We start from the raw sequence: 18,620 nt of genomic DNA on the forward strand, positions 1-18,620 counted from the left end.
ACTAGTCCACATCGAGTATCTGTGGAAAGCGACAAAAGGAAAAGTGCAGCTAAAGTGGAGCATCCCTTTAATGACAGTTTCAAACCCCAAGCCTGAGTGTTATGTGCCCCGCGGTCCTTTTACTCCCCCTGGGGTCAGCTCCAGTAAGGCTTTGCTGCTGACCCTTGCAGACAGTACTCCCCAGCTCAGTCTCCCTGAGGCCCTTGGCATAATTTGGCACTGCCCACCTGAGGGTCAAGCCCTCGGGGCACTTCTGGGCGGCTGGGTTTGCTCCGTGCAGGGTGCCAGGCAGCCCCCGGCCTCCCTGTCCTGCGGCTGTTCCGTGGCTGAGTGCAGGATCTGACCTGCCAGACCTCTGCCCAGCCCGGCCGTGGCCAGCGTTCACTGGAGTGAGCGGTGAGAGCTGCCACGCTGGGCTCCCGCACGCAGCGCTGCAGCCGCTGCATTGGTGCCACTGTGAATGCGCAGCTCCAGCCGCCCCAGACCGCGTGCGGTGCGATAGGGTCCGTACCCTCCCTCTGAGCACCGCTCGCACTGGGGCACCCCCGAGCCATCCCAGCTGCTCTCCCTCCAGTGATACAAAATGTCTCTTGTGTGGAGACGTGCTCTAAGGGTGCAGCCACATCTTCTCGGGAGCGCAGGTGCACCGGCAGGACCTGTCCCTCCATTCCTGCTCATGGCCATGCACTAACAGACCTTGCCTTCCCCTCGAGGCTGTTCGCAAAGCTGCTCACACAAACCCTTCTTAAAGCGTCTCAGGCACCATCGGTTCGTTAAACTCTGCAGAAAGTGGAACCTTGCTGCTCCCCCAGCTGGGAGAGCTGGAGCGGCTGGTGCAGGCTGGAGGTGCGGCAGAGCCAGGGCTCCCCGGGCACCAGCCACCCGCGCACTCCCTGCGACAGCCCCACTTGGCAGTGCTCCCGCCCCGATCGCTAACCCGGCCTGTGGAATGATCCAAGACTTTGAAGCCTCCTGTCCTGTTTAATGTCATTTTATTTTATTGGAAAAGGGTGATGAGTGGGAGGATGGCTTTGACTGATGTTCCTAATCCCTTAGCTGGGATGCAGTGGAGAGGCGGGGAGGGACAAGAGGGGAAGAGACTAAGCAAAATAAAAGGGTCAAAGTGAAGTGGGTTGAATGGAGCCCTGGGGAGAGAGGGAGATGGGAGGTGAGTCAGAGCGGGGCAGGAATGTCCCAGTGTGGCTCCAAGGCTTCCGACTTCACTTGTCTGTGACAGTCCCCATTGCGGCAGCCCGGGCCTGGGAGTGAGTTTCTGGGTGGCTCCTCAAGCAATGTCATTGCTAATTAAATATGTTCTAAAGGTTAGATTATTGGTTGCGACGATGTCTCACCTTTGACCATGTCTGCACCAAACAAATCATAAACCAAGCAGGAAATCTTCTTGCATTTCCTTGCCCAAGGCATCATTTTAGGAGTTGGCTAAATGCTATTTTGTGAACAGCAAATCCAGCCACCACTTGGCCGTGCCGTTCTGCTGCAGTACTGTGGACTATCAGAAGTTAATAGGGCTCAGGATTTAATTTATTTAAATGAAGGTGGTGATGGAGTGGCAATCCTGGAAAACAAGAGCAAGTATCAGTTTCCTCGTTCCTGAAGTTAATGCAGCTCATGCAGCCTCTCCCGGGAAATCCCTGTTTTCCTCCTCAGCATCTTTCCATGCCTTGGCACATGAAGAAAATGAATGCCTTACCTTTTAATGAGAGATTTCTACTTTTCTGCTAAACTCCTCTCTTTTTTAACTTTATCTTCATTTTTATCTCTTCGCTCCACTGAGAATCTGTGTATCTAATAGAAGCTTGCTTGCGTCCCATTTGTTGAACGTGGGAACTGTTTTCTTTACTTGCCCTTACTGCATCCAGGCTAGAAGAGGGGCTAGTCCTTTCAGGGCTTACTGTGACACACAGTCATACCTGGAGAATCCTTTATCCCACCCAGCGTCTGGCGCTGGGCTGACATGGGGCTAGTGCAGGGCACCCCCCAGCCCCGCAGTCACTGTGCTGTGGGGTCAGAAGTTTGGGTTGAGCAATGCCTTGCTCCTCAGCTGGGAGAGACTCATCCCCAGGACACATGTCTGGAGGCACATACTGGGCACGTCCTGGCAGATGGCCTGTCCCCATCTCCTACCCCACAGCCCATCATTCCTGGGAGCACTGCTGCCTTTGCTGCCCAGCCTGGGTGGTGGCAGCTGGCAACGTCTGGCCCACAGCCTTGCTTCCTGCCTGGAGCCTGGGCTTGGTTTTCTTAGCACTTTCTGTTGGTGAAATAAGAATTATCTCTCCTTCTAGCCTCCCCCGAGCAAAGTCTGCAGTCATAAATGAGGCAAAAACCAGTCCTCTCTGGGCTGGGCTGGGCTGGGCTGGGCCCCATCTGCTCTGCAGCTACTTCTGGCTCCCTCAATAAGGATGGTGTTTCTGGTCTCTCATATTTTCATTTTCAGGCATCTCCATATCTCCTTCCAACTCCTCCTACACACATCAGGGGAACTGCCCACAAATGTGTGCAAAACTACTTAATTACTCTGTAACCGACTGGGCTGCTGGTTGCTGGTCGTGCTGGTTATTGCACTGACTGTGATGACTTCGCCCCCTCTTCCATTTCACTCATCTGCGTCCATCACCTCCCCTCTGGCTGCGTCTTCCCCCGCACAACGTCCAGGGGCACCCAGCACTTGCTCAAACAGATCTGTGCTGCTTGGTGGCCTGGGGCAGGGGGATCAGCCCTTGCTCTCCTGGTGCTATGTGTCCCCGGACCATGGCTGGGTGCCCTGAGCCATTGACGAATGTCCCAGGGCCATGGCTGGGTGTCCTGGGGTCATGGACGGCTTCCCTGAGGCCATGGCCGGCTACCCTCAGCCACTTCTGAGTGTCTTGGGACCGTTGTTGGGTATCCCTTGACCGGTGCTGGGTGCCCTGGGCCACTGCAGTCTGTCTCAGGGCCATTGTCGGGAGCCCAGAGTAATTGCTGAACGTCCTGGGGCTAATGCTGGATATCCCAGGAGCATCAGTGGCACAGCAGGACCACGGCCGGGTGTCCTGAGGTCACTGCCCGGTACGCCGGGACCACCGGCTGTGCGCGGGGCGGCGTCTGCCGAGCAGCCGTCGGTGCGGCGGGGGCTCGCAGCCGGGCCCGCCCCGCTCGCCCGCCCCGCCCCGGCCCGCCCCGCCGCGGCACATTCATGCGGCGGCGCTGGGCGCGGGCGGCGGCTCGGAGCGGCCCCGGCGCGGCGCCTCCCGCCGGGCCTCGGCGCATGTGAGCGGCGGCGGAGCGGCAGCGGCAGCAGGGCGGCGGCGGCGCCGCATCGGCCATGCGGTGGCCCCGCGGCCCCCGCGGCGCCTGGCGGCTGCTGCCCCGGCGCTCGCTGCTGGCCGCGCTCTTCCTTTTCTCGCTCTCCTCCTCCTTCCTCTACTTCGTGTATGTGGCGCCGGGCATCGGTAAGCGGCGGGTCGGGGCCCGGGGCGGGGGGGAGGGGGGCACGGGCAGGGGCACGGACGCACCGTCTGCCTCTGGAAACGCTGAGTAATTCGCGCCCGGCCGGCCCAGGGGCCGCGGCATCCCCGGCGGCCGCGGCATCCCCGGCGAGGGGCGGCCCGGGCCCGGCGCCCCCGGCTGCGGCTCCGCGGTGCCCGGGGCTGGGCAGCGCGTCCTCGTCTCCCGCCGCGGCCGGAGGAGGAGGCGCTTCCCCGGGGTGTCCGGCGCCCCTCGGGGCGGGCGCGCGGGGTGCGGGTCCCCGGGGCGGCGGGAGGTGCCGGCCGCGCTCCCCGCGGCTTCCCCGCGCCGGCGGGGCCGAGCGGCGCCTGTGCCAGCGCCGAACGGGGGGCAGCGAGCCCCCTCCTGCCTGCTGCCCGCCCCGGAGTTTGTTTTGAAGTAGTGGAGTGTTGTCCAAGTGCTTGTGATCCGAACGTTCTCCCTGGCAGAAATCCTACTCTGATTGTCAAGTGGGAAGATGAGAAGTGTGTGTTTTAAAAGGAGAGTGTACTCGTTCCTATGTTCCTTGTCATAGCTTCATGGAGAACTGGAGAAGCCGTGTGTCAATATGGCCAGCACCCGGTGCTGGTGGGGCTGTCTGTCCATCTCCCTTGAGATACGGGAAGACTTGGTGCCCGGAAAGCATCTGTTCTCTTCATACGGTGTATCTCGTTTCTGCAAGGAGCCCAGGCTCATGATTTGGCCTTCAACCAAACTTTGGCAACAATTTATTTCTATAGAAACTGCCCTTTCCAAAGAAACAGGGAGTTTCTCCTTGAAATGTCATTGGTATTGCTCATGCCATTCCTATCTTGGACATCCCAAGGAGATCTCTGTGTGCTTTCAAGGTGACTTCTGTGGGTTTTTATTTACAAATGATGTCCCGTGGCTGCCTCTGGGCTTTGGGAGCCTTTCCCAGGGCTGAGTAGGGGTTGGCTGGTGTATGAAGCTCTACTCGCGTCCTGAGCACATCCCAAGTGAGGTTGTCCATGCTGAGCCTGGCCATGGTGGCCCAGGGCTCTGCTGTCCCAATGGGCAGGTCCCCAAGCTCCTGGCCACTGTCCCACAGGTTGGCCAGGGCTGCCGAACACCATCTTGTCTCTGTTGGAGGACGGTTTCACACGAGTGGTAACAGGAGGCGCAGCTGCCGCCTGATCCCTCTGTAAGCATAGCCTGGCTCGTCCTGTTCGCATGCTGCTGTGGGGCCAGTGGCTCTTTTATCCAGTGTCTCCTGCAGCCCTATGTGGGGCAGGTGCAGGGAATGCTGTGGCTGTGGATGAGCTTCCCGGGGCCCAGGTGGAAGTGCACTTTAATAAGCAAATTTCTCTTGTAAGGATGGCTTTGTTCCTTTTTTTTAGAGTATTCTGATTAATTTCATAGAGATGCTGTAGGGTATAAGTATGTTTAAGACTAGTTCTGTGCCAAGAGGCCTTTCCCTGTATGGACCTCAGATAACATGGTCACTTCTCACCCAATGTTCTTGCTATCGGTGATGCCCAAAGAGGAGGCCGGGAAGTGTTAGCGGTCCCTGTCCCCACCCGCCCATGGATGTCGGTGATGTTCTGAGTCATCTTCTCATCAGGTGACAGAAGATCTGCTTCTTTTTTCTTTTTTTTTTTTTTTTCCCTTCCTCTTTCAGCCAAAAATGTTTCATCGTGAAAACCCAGCCCAGTATTCCTGGGATGGCTGGGCTAATCCTCTCGGCACTTGGAGGGAGTTTGTTTTCAGGCTGGAGTGGTGAGTAGAAGCTTGGGAGAAGAGTGAGTGAGATAGGACATGAGCAGAGCTGGGGATTTGAATGAATCGACCATGTGCGAGTGATGGAGAGATGCTGTCAGCAGAGAGTTCTGGGGCATTTGTCCTGCCTGCTGCTGCCTCAGTGCGTGCAGTGAGGCTGAGCTGCTCCCCTGTGGCCACTGAAGGGCCTGGGGAAGCCTCTGCCCTGAGACCATCCCTTGTAGGGTGTGCTGCGGAAGTGGCTGAAGAAGGGCTTGCAGTTCATTGGCTAAACCATGGGCAGGGCAGTGATTAATCCATTCCTTGATTGTACCTCAATTGAAAAGAAAAAAAATCCAAATAAATGGGACCCGAAGCTGCAAGCTGGAGCCTGGAAGGGCTTTTGTCTGCCTGGTGCCACAGGTTGCTGGGAAGGGTCTGCTACAGCCAGCTCTGCTCATGGGGGTGAGCAGCTGGTGGCAGCAGGGTTGGAGCCAGCCTGCCTGCCCTGCCTGGGCAGCATAAGCCCCTCTGGGCTGGGAATGGCCCTGTGGCAGGATGGCATCCCCATGGCAGGGTGTGCTGTCACCATGGGTGGGAGCCTGTCCCCAGGCCCCATGTTTGTGGGGGAAAATTTCATCGGCATTGCTGAGGCGTGTTGTGTTTGAGCAGTTGTGCACCAGTGCCAGGAGAAAACTGGGACAGTTGCACTTCTGGGTGCTGTCTCAGCGCATTGGTGTGGAGCTGGCATGTTTGTCAGCTGGAAAAGCTGGATAACTGCTCCTGGTACCCTTTGGAGATGGGGAAGGGGACCCCAACCTGGGTTCTGAGTAGCCTGCCAAGTGCTGGCCTGCCACCTGATTGACCACGGTGTTTAGCTCCTCACAGCCCAGGTAACCCAGCAGTCCGCTCCAGACGGAAATGCAGGAAGAAATTCATGTTTACTGTCAGCAAATAGCCATGCTTGGCTCCTGCAGGGAGTCTAGGGCTTTTGGGCCTTAAATTTGTGTCATGCCTGGACTTGTGTGATGCCCAAGGTAGCTCCTCATTTCTGTCCTGCACCAAGGTTTCCTCGTATGGAACTGAAATGTTCTTGTGGCCTTGCGTTTGTGCAGAGCGATCCAACGTAAATAGCCAGTGCCACCTCCTTCCCAGCGCTCGCATCCAATACCCGTCTGTCTCCCCACACACCACCCTGACAATTACATCCCTGGGCTCCCACAGTCACCTTGGAAGGTGAACTGCCAGGGACCCAGCCGATGGCACAGACACAGCAGGCTCTCCTTGTATTCCGCACTGCTGCCGGCGCTCGCTGGCGCTGCCGTGGCCGGGTGATTATGTGGGTCTGTCTCATCGTGGCCATTGTGTGCGGGATGAGGCGGCCGATTGTTCTGCAAGCTGGGGCTGAGGCACGGCAGGGCTGCCGGGGGCGCGGTGGCCGGAGGCTCCAGGAGCTGCCCTGACGTCCACGCTGCCAGGGAGGCCCTGCAGGCAGCAGGTACGTGGGGATGCTCGTGCAGGTGGGGAGGCCGCTTGTGCTCGCTGCTGTGCTTGGAGGTCGTGGGACCAGCAGGGCACAGGGCTGCAGGGTAGGCTGGGCTTTCACTGCAGGAAGTCACACTGGCCTCATCTTGGAAAAAGCAGAGCTTGGCACTGGGCAAACAGTTTCGTCCTGTTGTGGAAGTCAGGGGCCACCTCGACAGGTTTTTTTTTTGCAGGGCTTGGTCTTGGCACTGAGGCTCTTGCCCTCCTGGGACAGCTGCCCTTTGTGCCTCTTGCCTTCTCCAGATAGGATGTGCAGAAATGGGCTTGCCAGAGTCACTCTGTCCATGCCCAGACCCCAGTGTTGGAGCAAGGATGACGCGGGCACGGAGTGTGCTGGCTTGGAGGTGGAGCAGCTCAAGAAGCTGTTTCTGTTTCATCCTGTCCTCTGCTTCTTGGTTCATCCATGGGGCTGTGTGGTCGTCCCTGCAACCCCTGTTTTCACGTGGTGGTGGCTCATACAGCCTTCCTACAAGTGTCTCTTTGAGCAGGGCCTAGGAAATTAAGGGAATTTCCTCCTGCAGCTGAAAGTAGTAATGCTTTTTCAATCTGCTTGCACTGCAAGTTGTTTCATCTTGATGCCTCTGACTGCAACAGTGGGAATTTCTCAGACTTTGGACTTGGTCCTGGTGTAGAGGGTGGCTGCTGTATGGCTGGGAGTGCTGGCAGGGGCCTTCCCTGGTGCTCAGATAGCAGCTCTTGGCTTTTTCTTTGTCGCAATGGATGTTGGAGCCTCTTTATTTAATTTTATTTTTTTAAATTTAGATTTCCATAGGAGTCATAGTTGGTTGGATCTGATGCAGGAAAATAATGTAGAGAATTTAAATTATTGGGTGAAAGATTGTTACCTTTGAGAAAGAGCTGTAATTCAGTCTGGCTTTACTTCTTCCAAGCTTATCAGGAGTTGCTCCCAACAGGTCATACGGGGCATGAGGTAGCACCACTAGCCCTGAATTACATTTATGGCGCAAGAACTTGATTTTGATAGGCAGGAGCACTTTGAAACACTGTCCTGTCAGGCTGCATGTTGGTGACCAGCCGAGCAGTGCTGTGGGGACCAACAGCTGCCCCAGTACAACTCGTTTGTCGCTTTTGGAACAATATTATATCGCCAAAGGCGGCTGATCCAGTTTGGTCATTTAATGCATCAGCCTGGCAGATCTTAGCACAGAGGAATTCTTGGGGGGGGGGAATGGCAAAAGATTTTGCTACTGCCAGCTTGTCCCAGCTGGAGGGACTATGGGAAGTGGTCGAGTTGCCTGTGGTGGTGAGGAACAGATGAAGAGTGTTGGCCATGGCCCCGGGCAGGAGGATGGTGCTGTGGGGACGTGGAGCGGGGCTGGTGAGGCCAGCTGAGGGCAGTGGAGCAGTTGTGCGAGGAAGTGAGTTGCTGCTGCTTTGCCTTCTGAGAACTGCTGGGGGAATGTGGGCAGAAGGAGCCTGGGTAGAGTCAGCTGGTGAGAGCAAGGCAGAAGGAGGATGGCAGGGCAGAGTCCTGAGCGAGGGGCAGCACACGCTGGCCATGGTGGGGTGCTGGTGTCCAGCCTGTCCAAGCAGGACACTGGTGAGCCAAGGTGGCCTTGGCTCGGCTGGGCAGGGGCTGGGTGCAGGTGTCTTTTCGAGTTTGCTGAGAGCTTGCTGGGTGCCTGGATGCTGTCTGAGTAGGGACAGAAGGTGAAGATGCAGCTTGGAATAATGAAATGAGGTTTGTGCTGTTGTAGCCCTGGCTTTCATCTCCAGGTCTTCCCTGGGCAGCACGAGGGAGTGTGGTATCTTACTGTGGAGCACGGCAGCACTGCCCTCCTTCACTCTCCTCTGCCCGAAAGATCTGCCAACCAGCATTTCACAATCTAAGGCAGGAACAGCCCAGTCCCACAGTGTATCCCACAGAGGATATTGGAGTCATTGTATCTGACAGTGATTGGGGGTAGTAAGAAATCCTCAAGTCCCCCTTGATACAAGAACTTGAGCTCAGGATCTCCTGCACTACAAGCAGAAGGAGACTGGTGGCAGCTGTGGGAAATTGTTCCTTTGGCAGCACCATGTTCTTCCAGCAAAGAGGCTCCTACAAGGCAGGTCTGGGCTGGGGAACAGCCCTATTCCACCCAGCTGCTCCTGTGCCAGTGCATCCAAGATGCTGGTGGTGCAGGGCATTGGTTGGAGACCACCTCTTGCTCAAGGCTAACAAATTACAAGGTTTCTTTGAGGGCAGATGAATTACTGGGTTTTCTTTGCCTGTAAGCACCTGTGCTGTTTGTCAGGCACGTCTGGTTTGCTTTATTTTGCTGGTGGCTCGCTGGGTGTTGCAACTGCAGAGTACGTGAAGAGTTCATGTTTCATCCATGCGTCTCTGGAAGCCTGGCTTGTGGAAGCTGACTGGCAGACACAAAAGCTTCCAGGTACTGGTTCATTTCTGCAAATCGAGTGCTTCAAAACTTCAATAATCTGTGGCAGAGTAGACCTTAAAGCACCCATGCTGTCAGCCCATGGTCTTCATGGGTTTGGGAGGCCATGGAAGGCCAGCTTCAGCAGGCGCTCGGCCACTTCAGGTGGCTGCTGACTCTGTTGGAGATAAGGGCTCTGACACTGCTGCTTTATTTCCTGAGCTGATCCTCTGCCTCCCTTCCAGGTGGACTCATTAATTGCATTAGCTCAGGCAGCATCTGCTCTGCAGGGTACGATGAACCCCCCTGGGGACCACTGCAGGGAATGGAGATGAGCAGTGTGGGGAGCTGTATGTTTGCACTTGATCCCATTTAAATGCTGTTACAATTGGTGAATTTTAATATCCAAGCACATGGAGTCTTTAAATACTTAATCTTAACTGAAATTCCTGGGGAAGCTCACAAGGGTGGCAGCAGGGGTGGTGGCATGGCTGATGCGCCGTTGGCTCTGCGGAGCCCTCTGCTCTCCCTGTGGCAGCGCTGAGGGGTGAGGGGTCTGGGAGAGAACCTGATATGCAGCTGTACAGGGCAAGAAAAGCCTTCCCTGAACAGCTTTATTTTTAAATCATTGTCACAATACAAAGTGTGTATTTACTTTGACAAAACCTTTGCTGGGTTATTTTAGTAAAGTTTATTTCCATGCAGGGTTTTTCTTCTCCATTGCATTCAGGCTGTTCTGGCTGTGGTTTTGGCTGGCAGCATTTTGAACACGGATGCTTTAGGGTGGTTAATGTGTGTTTGAAGCTTTTCTAGCGCTAGTCTAAATACCACGGGGATTAGTCCTGTTTGGAGAGATGAAGGAGAAAATGTATAGTGGACTGTGCTGTTGAAATGCAAGATAACCCCAAATCAGAAATTTTTGAGAGATGTTGGTGGGTGCGGTTTTGGGGGGAATGTGAAATAGATAACACTGAAACCACCAGGGCTTTCAGCATTACCCTGGAGCTGCTCTTATTTTGAAAGGAAAGGTGGATTGGAAAGCTGAGGGTGATGTCAGTGCCCAGCAGGAGAAGAGCCCTCGGCCGTCCTTATCTGCTGCTTGGAAGGGTCCCGGGGGGACAACGGACTGCAGGGCTCATCCCAGTAGGAAGTGTCCTCGATGGTGCAGCTGTGGTGTGGCGTACGATGGGCAGGGCCATGGGGTCCTTTTTTCATTATAAAAGGAATTTTCTGGGGCTTGCTGGTCTTGCTAAAGTGAAGGAAGGATCTAGGGGGAGGTGGATTTGGGGGATCCGTTGTGCTCTGTAGTGACTGTGGGTGTTTTTGATAAAGCCACAAGCTTCACTGCACCTTATTTGATACTTTGCTTTCTCAAAGCGTGTAAATGTTACTGCAGGAGTGCAAGAAGCTCAGTTTGAGCTCCTGCCTCCCTCCTGGCTACACGGGGGAGGTGACGGGTCAGCGCTTGCTTGCTGGGCCTTTGGCGTGTGGTGACATGGTGTGTGACTTCCTAAAGGTCATTTTCCTAGGTTTTTGTTTGAGGTGCAAAACCAACGGGTTCTGCCCTTTGTAAGCCTGCAGTTGTATGTGGCATCCCTGGGCTGGCACAAACCTCTCCAGAGCCCTTGCCCTGAGTGGGACTTTTATCCTGGGGCCCCTCTGAAGATGCTGTTAGGGTGCTGGCCAGCCCCCCTTGCAGCACAGGGGACCCAAGCTGGGGTGTCCATATGTGTCCCTCAGCTCTTGTGGCAGGGAAGAGGCTGCTTCCAGGGGATGTGGGTTCAAATAGGACCATGTTCTTTTTCCTGTGGGTTGTGCCTCCGTCTCCCTGCTCGGTGGGAGCTTGTGCTGTTTCCTGCTCTGATGAGCAGGTGCGTGCCCATGTGATGGTTGGGCTGCATGTGAGACAGCTCCTGTGAAACTGTTCCCTCCCTGTGCCTTTCTAATCTGAAAGGTAAAGGTTGAGAACTATTTCTGTATGGAGGATGCCACTGCACACGTGATGGAAGAAAACAAATACAGGCAAAGCACCTACTGCACTGCTGTGGGTTGGGCTGTGGTAGAAGCAGTTCAACCAGTGTTTGTGTGTGTCTGGAGAATTTTATGGCAAAATAATTGATTGTTTTTGTTGAATGCTATTGCCATACAAATAATCAAAGGAGCCTCTTGAAACCTGGTGCTGTGTTAGCTGCCTCCCTTGCTTTGGAGAGACTGGGGACCAAAGTGTGCTGAGACTTTACCTGTGCTCATACACTGCCTAGAGACCCCTGAGTGGGGCTTGGGGGGTTCCTGCACTGACAGGACAGGCTGGTGAGGGCCATGGGATGCCTGTGACACAAGAGTGTGTACTCTTGATTGATGGTGTCTCCCCACAGCAGCAGGTTGGGAGCAAGGATTTTGGGTGGAAAGTGGAGAAGATGGCTACGTGAATGCTAATGTTTATAAATTGCCTCTAAAAAAACCTGTACAAAGCAGTTGGAGTAGAAGAGGAAAGCAAACACTGCAGTGCACCAGGTAGTCAAGTGCAAGCAGATATTTTTTCCCTTGCTACCTGGCAGGAAAAGGAAGGCATTTCAGTGCCTGCCTCTGTGCCCTCTGCGTCAGCGGGGCTGGCAGAGGCTGCGGGCTGTGGCTCGGAGCCGTGGGCGCCTTCTGACACGGCTGCTCCGGCTGAGCCGCCCGGCAGCAGGGCCAGGCAGGGCTGGGATGCACAGGGGGGAGCTGCAGGGAGCCAGCAGGCGATGCACAGAGCACAGGTAAAAAAAAATAAAAATAAACCTGCTGGAACGGCCGCGGGCCACGGCAGGAAAGCCCAGAGCTGCTGTAGCTGGAAACGAGTGCGGGCCGAGCCCAGGGCTTGTGGTGGTTTCTGCACAGGGCTGCAGCAGCCTGAGCTGAGGGAGAACACTTTGGATATTGTGCTCCTGTCAGCAAATGCGGGGTTCCCTTGGAGTTGGGGACCCTGGAGGGGCACAGGGTGGCCCCCACTCCCACAGGAGTGTGAAATGCTTCCACACATGCAGCTTGCTTTTATTCTGCAGTCATTTTTTTTCCCCCTCAGTGTTTTTCCAACTCATGTCTTGCTGCCAGAGTCCATATTAATAATGCATGACTTTTTTTTATGGTGCTTCCTTCCCGGCGTCCCTTTCAGCTGCTGAGTCAGAGAAGATTGTTATAGCAGCAACCTCTGAAGCGCTGAAATGCCCCTGCAGTGCTCAACTGCTGTCATTTATCATCCCAGCTCCTCTGCGGGCAGCCTGTTCCTTGCCCGTCTTGGGGGGAGGATCCCCATGCCAAAAACCTGATTCCTGTTACACCAGCTGGTGACTGGCGAGCTGAGCTCTGCTCAGCCTTCCTGGCTAGTGTTTGGTGAAAGCAGATATTGCCTCTGTTGGCTGGTTTGGTTTTTTTTTTTTTTGTTTGAAATCCTGTGAAGGTTTTTCTGATCTGCCTGAAACTGTATTTTGGGATTGTGCCTAAAACTTTTTTTTTTTCCCCCTCCTTACAAATTTTTAAATAATTTTTTTCCCTCCTCCCTGCACGCCCCTCGAGATCTTTACCTGGGCTTTTTAGGGTGATTGGGATGATAGAAGCCATATAATGTGTTAGTGGTGTTAAATTAACTTCAAATCCTCCCAGTAGCTGTTGAAACGTGCCTGGCTGCTGCAGGAAGTGTTGGAGTTGCTAATGCAGCATGGAACAGAGATCTGCAGGGCTCCTGCCTGCAGGTTGGGATCAGTCCCCAGTGGGTCATCTCCATGCAGAGCCAGTCCCCACCTGCTGGGTCCAAAACCTGGAGGGAAATAGGGAGCAGTAGCACTTTTCAGGGAATTTGTCTTCTCATGACTTAAATAATACCTCCACTGTAATCTCAGGAGCAGATCCTCTCCTCTCTTCTATCCCAGCTGACTTTAGGTAGGAGTGGCTGCTGGGGCACTTGCTGGTAGGGCGTGGGGACACACAGCCTCAGTGCTGGGAAACAGCATCCTCATAGTCTTCCCCTGCTCGATGCCTTGCCTCGGCAGGCTTTGAAAGACTCACCTGTGAATATTATCCCAGAGCCAAGCAGGAGAGGAACGGGGCTCACCTGGGGAAGGAGAGTTTCCTTTTCCAGACTTCCCAAGCTGCCTTGTTCCCCGTGTCCCTCTGTTGGGGATGGCACAAGCATGTGTGCACCCACACTGGTGTTTGCTCTGGGGAGCGCAGAGGAGCGGAGAGGGGCCTGAGAGCAGGAGGGAGGTGGTACTGCTCTTCCCTGCTTCTTCAGCTGGAGGAGCTGGCCAGAGCAGCCAGATGTGTGTGTGTGGGGCTGATGTCCTGGCTGCATCTCGTCCTGGCTGCACACCTGCATCTCACCCGGGCCAGGCTCCTGTCTGGCAGGGGAATAGTTGCCCTTGTGGCATGCTTCCCCCTCAGCACCATCCTGTTCTGCTGAGGCTCTACAGTGCTGGGCTACCAATTCATTCCTTCTGAGGAAGGGAAAACTGCTGTGGTGTGAAAATCCCCCAAAGCTGCAGCGCATCCTCCTTCCATGCTGCAGCCTGGCTCCCTTGCTCAGAGTCAGTGATTTCTCTTTTCTTGGATTTTTTTTTTAAGGATTTTGCTGGCTGTTGGGAGCCCAGTGCCCTGGGGGCACCCTCCCTGTACCTGCCAGGTAGGAGGGGGCAAGCACCTCCTGTGGGTGCTTTTTGCATCCTACAGGGGAAGCTTTGCAGAAGGATCCCATGAACTTCTGCATCTTGAGTCCACAGGGCCTTGCTGGAGTGGCCTTTCTGTGGTCACCGGCTGCCCCAGTGCTGCTGCCTGCCCAGGACATGCCCCAAGGGACAGACACCTTCACTGCCACAGCCCCGCTTGCCCTGCGGTGACACACAATGCCACCCACAACTGGTGAGACGAGCAACTTGCTTCTCGGCTAACAAGATTTAGGTGGATTATGCTATGTATTTAATCAAGGGCTAAGCTGATTGCCTTATTTGGAATGGATCAAAGCCCTTGGAAATGCCAGCCTGGAGACCAGCTATTGAGTGGGAATATTCCTCAGCCGTGTGCCTGTGTGGCAAGCCTTGCTTTCGAAGAAGCCAGAGGTTCAGCAGACAGGTTTGACAGCAGCAGTGTCCAAATGCAAAACCAGACTGGAGAAGTCTGAGGCGATGGGGAGGTAGGAGTGTGAGAATGTTGCTAGTCATTGACCATTGTTGAGGATTTTGGGGAAAAGGCTTCCTCTTCTAGCTTTCAGCTTGAAACCATGTCTCCAGATACATAAAGCTTCATGCTGACAGCTAAGTGAGATGCTCTGGGATTTGGCAGTCAGGCTTCCACCTTCTAGAAAAGGAGCTGTGACTCTTGTGAGCTTGTGTGGCTCTGCAGCAGAGACCAGACTCTCTATGGCTCACACAGGGAGCCCCACATGTCCCTGCAGTGGCTGTCAGCAGCGTCAGAGCTCACAAGGGTCTCTTCTGCCCTTGTCCTGGTCCCCACTGCAGCGTTGCTCTGAGGCTTGCGGGACTTTGGCAGCAGAGGAGGTGGTGCTGGTTGCAGAGGAGCAAAGCAGAGGGTGCTCCTTGCTGCTGCCAGCTCAGAGGCGCTCGCTCCTTGCTGTGGCCGTGGCTGTGCAGAGGGAGCCAACAGTTCAGAACTGTCCCTATAGGCAGGTATTGAGGCAAGTTTAAAATTAGTTTCCAGTTAAGAGCTGTTGTGCTTGTCAGGGTCTGCCTGGAGTGGCAGGGCAAGCGCATTGTCCAAGGTGTGTGGTGTCTCTCTCTTGTAGGGTTGGGGTTTTTGCCACAAGAGGTGTGTTGGTGCACTGGGGTGCTCTGTCTCCATGTCTGTGAGCTGTGAGCGTGCTCTTCACCTCTTCACCTGCGTGCGGTGACATGGTCCAGTTGAGCAAGCTGTTGAAAATACACTGGTCATTCAAATCACTTTTTCTTTAAAGGAGAAGTTTATTTCAGGAACCAATTTCTGTCTTGCTGCTGTTTGATGCAAGGAGGGTAAACATAGGCCACAGCTCTCCCGCTCTGTGCATGTGACTGTGGGCACTGCCTGTAGAACTGAAAATACCCCAACCAGAAGGCTTGGCTGGAGGAGATGGGTACGGGCAGCTTCTGCTTTGAGGTGAATCAGACTGTTCTCAGGCAGCAGCAGGTGCTCCCCACAGCCTCACTGCTCCTTCCCTTTGCGTAAAGCAGACCTGGGACTTTGCAAACATCTCTTCCCCTCTGCCTCTCAGACCTCCTTGTTGTTGCCTCATTGCCTGCTGCAGCAGGAATAACCCTGGAGCAAATGCAGGCCATGCTCTGTCACATCCTGCCTGTGCTGTGGGCCCCTTCTGGCTGCCCCATCTCTCCTGGATGTGGCCTGAGCCTGGTGTGGGGCTGGCAGAGCATCTTGTGTGACAGCCAGGTGTAAAATGTTCCATGTTTAATTTATTGCTAATCAAACCTGCAAATTAGGTGCTGCCTCAGTTCTCCTCCTGCCCAGACCCATTATGCATCTTCCTGCTCTAGCTTGTATGTGGAGTTATAGGCAGGATTGGTCAAGCGTCCCTTTGTGTTTTGGAGGCCTGGGCAGGTTTGTCAGTGTGCAGTCACCCCATCAGCCTTTCTGGTGTCTTGGGCTGTACCAAATGGTCTGACAGTTTTTAGGCCACAGCAGCAGGGTCTCTGCTGGTACCTGGCCCTGTGAGGCAGCTCCAGGGTTGGTTGTTCTGTGCATCGGGTTGGGAAGGGCCGTAGGGCAAGAGCAGATGGAGGGAGCTGTGGCAGGAAGGGGGGCGGGGGCTGCCCAGCTTCAGGGTGTTCTAGGTTAACCCTGCTTTCACCTAATCAAAAAAGAAAAAACTGTCAACAGGGTAATTGTCTGGTTTGCTGCTGCGCTGCAGAGCCGGTGGCAGAGTAGGGCTCACGGCGGGTGCTGACACTGACCCTTTTCCCCACACTGCCCTCCCCCAGCTGCCTCCCCTTTGCACGTGGGGTGTCCACCCCTGGCAGGGGAGGGGTCACAAATCCCCAAACATCACGGGATGCTGCCAGAGAGGGACACAGCATTTATGGGGCTGCCAAGGGCTCGGCCACATGGGGGAAGGGGGGAGTGGGGGAGGATGGCCTCTGGCTGTAATACCTTGGGGAAGCAAACACAACCTGCACAAATTGGGTAACTTGAGTACATAAATTGGTGCAATCTAAAATCTCATTATCTGGTGTGGAGGGAATGGCTGGTGCCTTGGCAGGGAGGAGGAGGAGGGTGGACTTGTGCCATGCCCAGTGAGTTGGAGGTGCTGATGTGGGCAGGATCTGTGGGACACCAGCCCTAAGCAGCTCCTTCCTGAGGCCCGTTGGGGCTGCCCTGGCCCAGAGGAGTTCTGCGTTCACTGCCTGCTCAGCTCTTCTGGCTGTTCCGCCTGGGAGCACGCGCCTCCCGTTCCCAATGAGTTTAGCTTTTCCAAGGTAGCCGTATATCTGACTCATGTTCACAGAGCTCGATGTCTGGCTGCAGACAGGCTGGAATTGATTAGTTTATTATTTTTTCCCCCTCTGCCCTGTTGCACATATCGATGAGCAAGTGGTCAGATCCCTCGGCAGACACTCGACTCTCTTAAGGAAGCTTCAGGTGCTGCTGTGTGTCAGGAACTTAAAGGTGTTGCAGTGGGGGAGAAGGGTGTTTGCTGTTCCCTGGTGTGTCCCTGTGTGTGCTCATCCCTCCCCAAGCAATTGCAGAGCCAGATGAGTGCTGGTGGCCCGGGGCAGGAGGAGGCAGCGATGGCTGCTCCTGCCCACAGAGGGACAGGCAGGATACTTTGTGCCCAGAACCCCATCTCCACAGCCTGATCACAGACAGCCTCTGCTGAACTTGCCTCAGGTTCTTCCCTGTTTGTATAAACCCAACAGAGCCTGGTGGGGTGGGAGTCAGGGGCCATGAGCTTCCCGTCCCTCTCAGGCGGTGATGTCCTGTGAACCCTGGTTGCAGCTTGGGGCTGTGGAAGTGCTGATCCCTTGCTGAGCTCGCTGGCTCAATAGCCTTGTGGCTGCTTATCTGGGATTAATGTGTAACTTAATGGCAGCGCTTAGGCACAGCTCTGAGTGTGGTGCCGTGGTACAGGGTGGTGTGAATCTGCTCTCTGGAGCCAGGGCATTTTGTTCCCCCTTCCCATGATAAGGTTTAGGGTTTTCCTGTGCCTGGCGCCAGCATGGCGACTGTTGGTAAATGTTGGCCACGTCTGGGAAGGAGGGCCAAGTCAGCAGAGGCAGGACAGAAGGGCAGTGCTGGGGGCAAGCCACGAGCACAGCCCTGTCCCTGCACAGAGTCTGCATGTGCCAAGCCCCGGGGTCTGGTCCTGAAGGGCACGGATGGCACAGGTCTGTGGGGTGATGGAAGGAAGGTTTTTTCTTTTTCCCTGTTCATGGCATCCCAAACAGACTCATGCCATTGCTTTTCTGCTGGCACGTAGGTAGGCATCACACAGGCTGGGATTTGATAGACAGTCTCTTAAGTGTTAAATAAGTTCATAGATGGATGATTTTTTTTCCAGTGAAGTCATTCCTTATATTGATAACACTGATAATCAGTTAATTTATTTACAGCAGCTGTATTATCAGTTTGCTTGTCAGGTGGAAGAAAATCATATAAAAATGTTATGTGTTCCAAGGTTGCATAGCTCACAACAAAGCTAATAAATGTCTTAGGATGTCATAGTTCTTACAAAATCCCTTAGGTAATGGTCTGGGTGTTGGAAGTTCAAAGTTGCACCCTCTCTCTGATAGCTTTTTTGCTTCTAATAAAACACAGCAGCTGGAGAGGCCATTCAGAGTGTTGCCTTTAATTATTGCGGACAAGAACAACTCTGTAATCTGACTGTGGAGACCAAGCTGCTGTGGGTCTTAAATGGCACTGCATGGTGAGAGTACCCTTGGCAGGGAGCTCTGAGCTGCTGCCTTTGAAAATCTCGGACAACAATCATCCCACGTGATCGAGAATTCCAGCTTCGAGAAATTTTTAGGAGTTGACAGGGCTGGCAAACCAGGCAGATGCGTAGTGTGGAGGTGGGGCTGGGGCTGTGCTCCTTCTCTGGCTGCTGGGATGGCCGCTTTCCCAGGACCTGGCAATGTACAGAAAAGAAACCACAACAGGGACGGTCTTGGGGCGTTGCTACAGAGGGCTCTCTCCTTGGTCTCCATGGTGCAAATCATGTTTGCAGCAAAGCAGCCTTTGTACTGTCAGGGCTGAGGCAGCTCAGGATGCTTTATTCCCACTAGCAGGTACTGGTCATGACACTGCAGAGTGGAGCCTCTTTTAGCCGCAGCGAGAGTGGAAGCAGCAGGTTCAGGTCGGGCAAGAGGCTGCAGCTCGTGGAGGTGGCCGTGTCCTGCCGAGCAGGGCAGTCCTGGCACTGCCTGGGTGTGCCCAGGGTGAGCCCGGGCGGAGCATCGCACTCTGCCCCTGCCGTGCCCCTCCTTGGTAGCTGCTGGGGTGTCCCCACCGCTGGTTCCTGCC

The 18,620-nt window shown here is 54.8% G+C and overlaps 1 protein-coding gene across 1 annotated transcript in view; it reads left to right on the top strand.

Moving 5' to 3' along the window:
• The first annotated feature begins 3,277 nt into the window (after positions 1-3,277).
• B4GALT5 (beta-1,4-galactosyltransferase 5) overlaps positions 3,278-18,620 on the top strand; it is a 34,604-nt gene continuing 19,261 nt past the window's right edge. The window contains exon 1 of the mRNA XM_082293038.1: positions 3,278-3,452. Coding sequence (XP_082149164.1) covers positions 3,326-3,452 — 127 coding nt within the window. The 5' untranslated portion in view covers positions 3,278-3,325. The remainder of the gene's footprint in view (positions 3,453-18,620) is intronic.

Source organism: Coloeus monedula (genome assembly GCF_965178545.1).
Source record: "Coloeus monedula genome assembly, chromosome: 17".
Taxonomy (NCBI): Eukaryota; Metazoa; Chordata; class Aves; order Passeriformes; family Corvidae; genus Coloeus; species Coloeus monedula.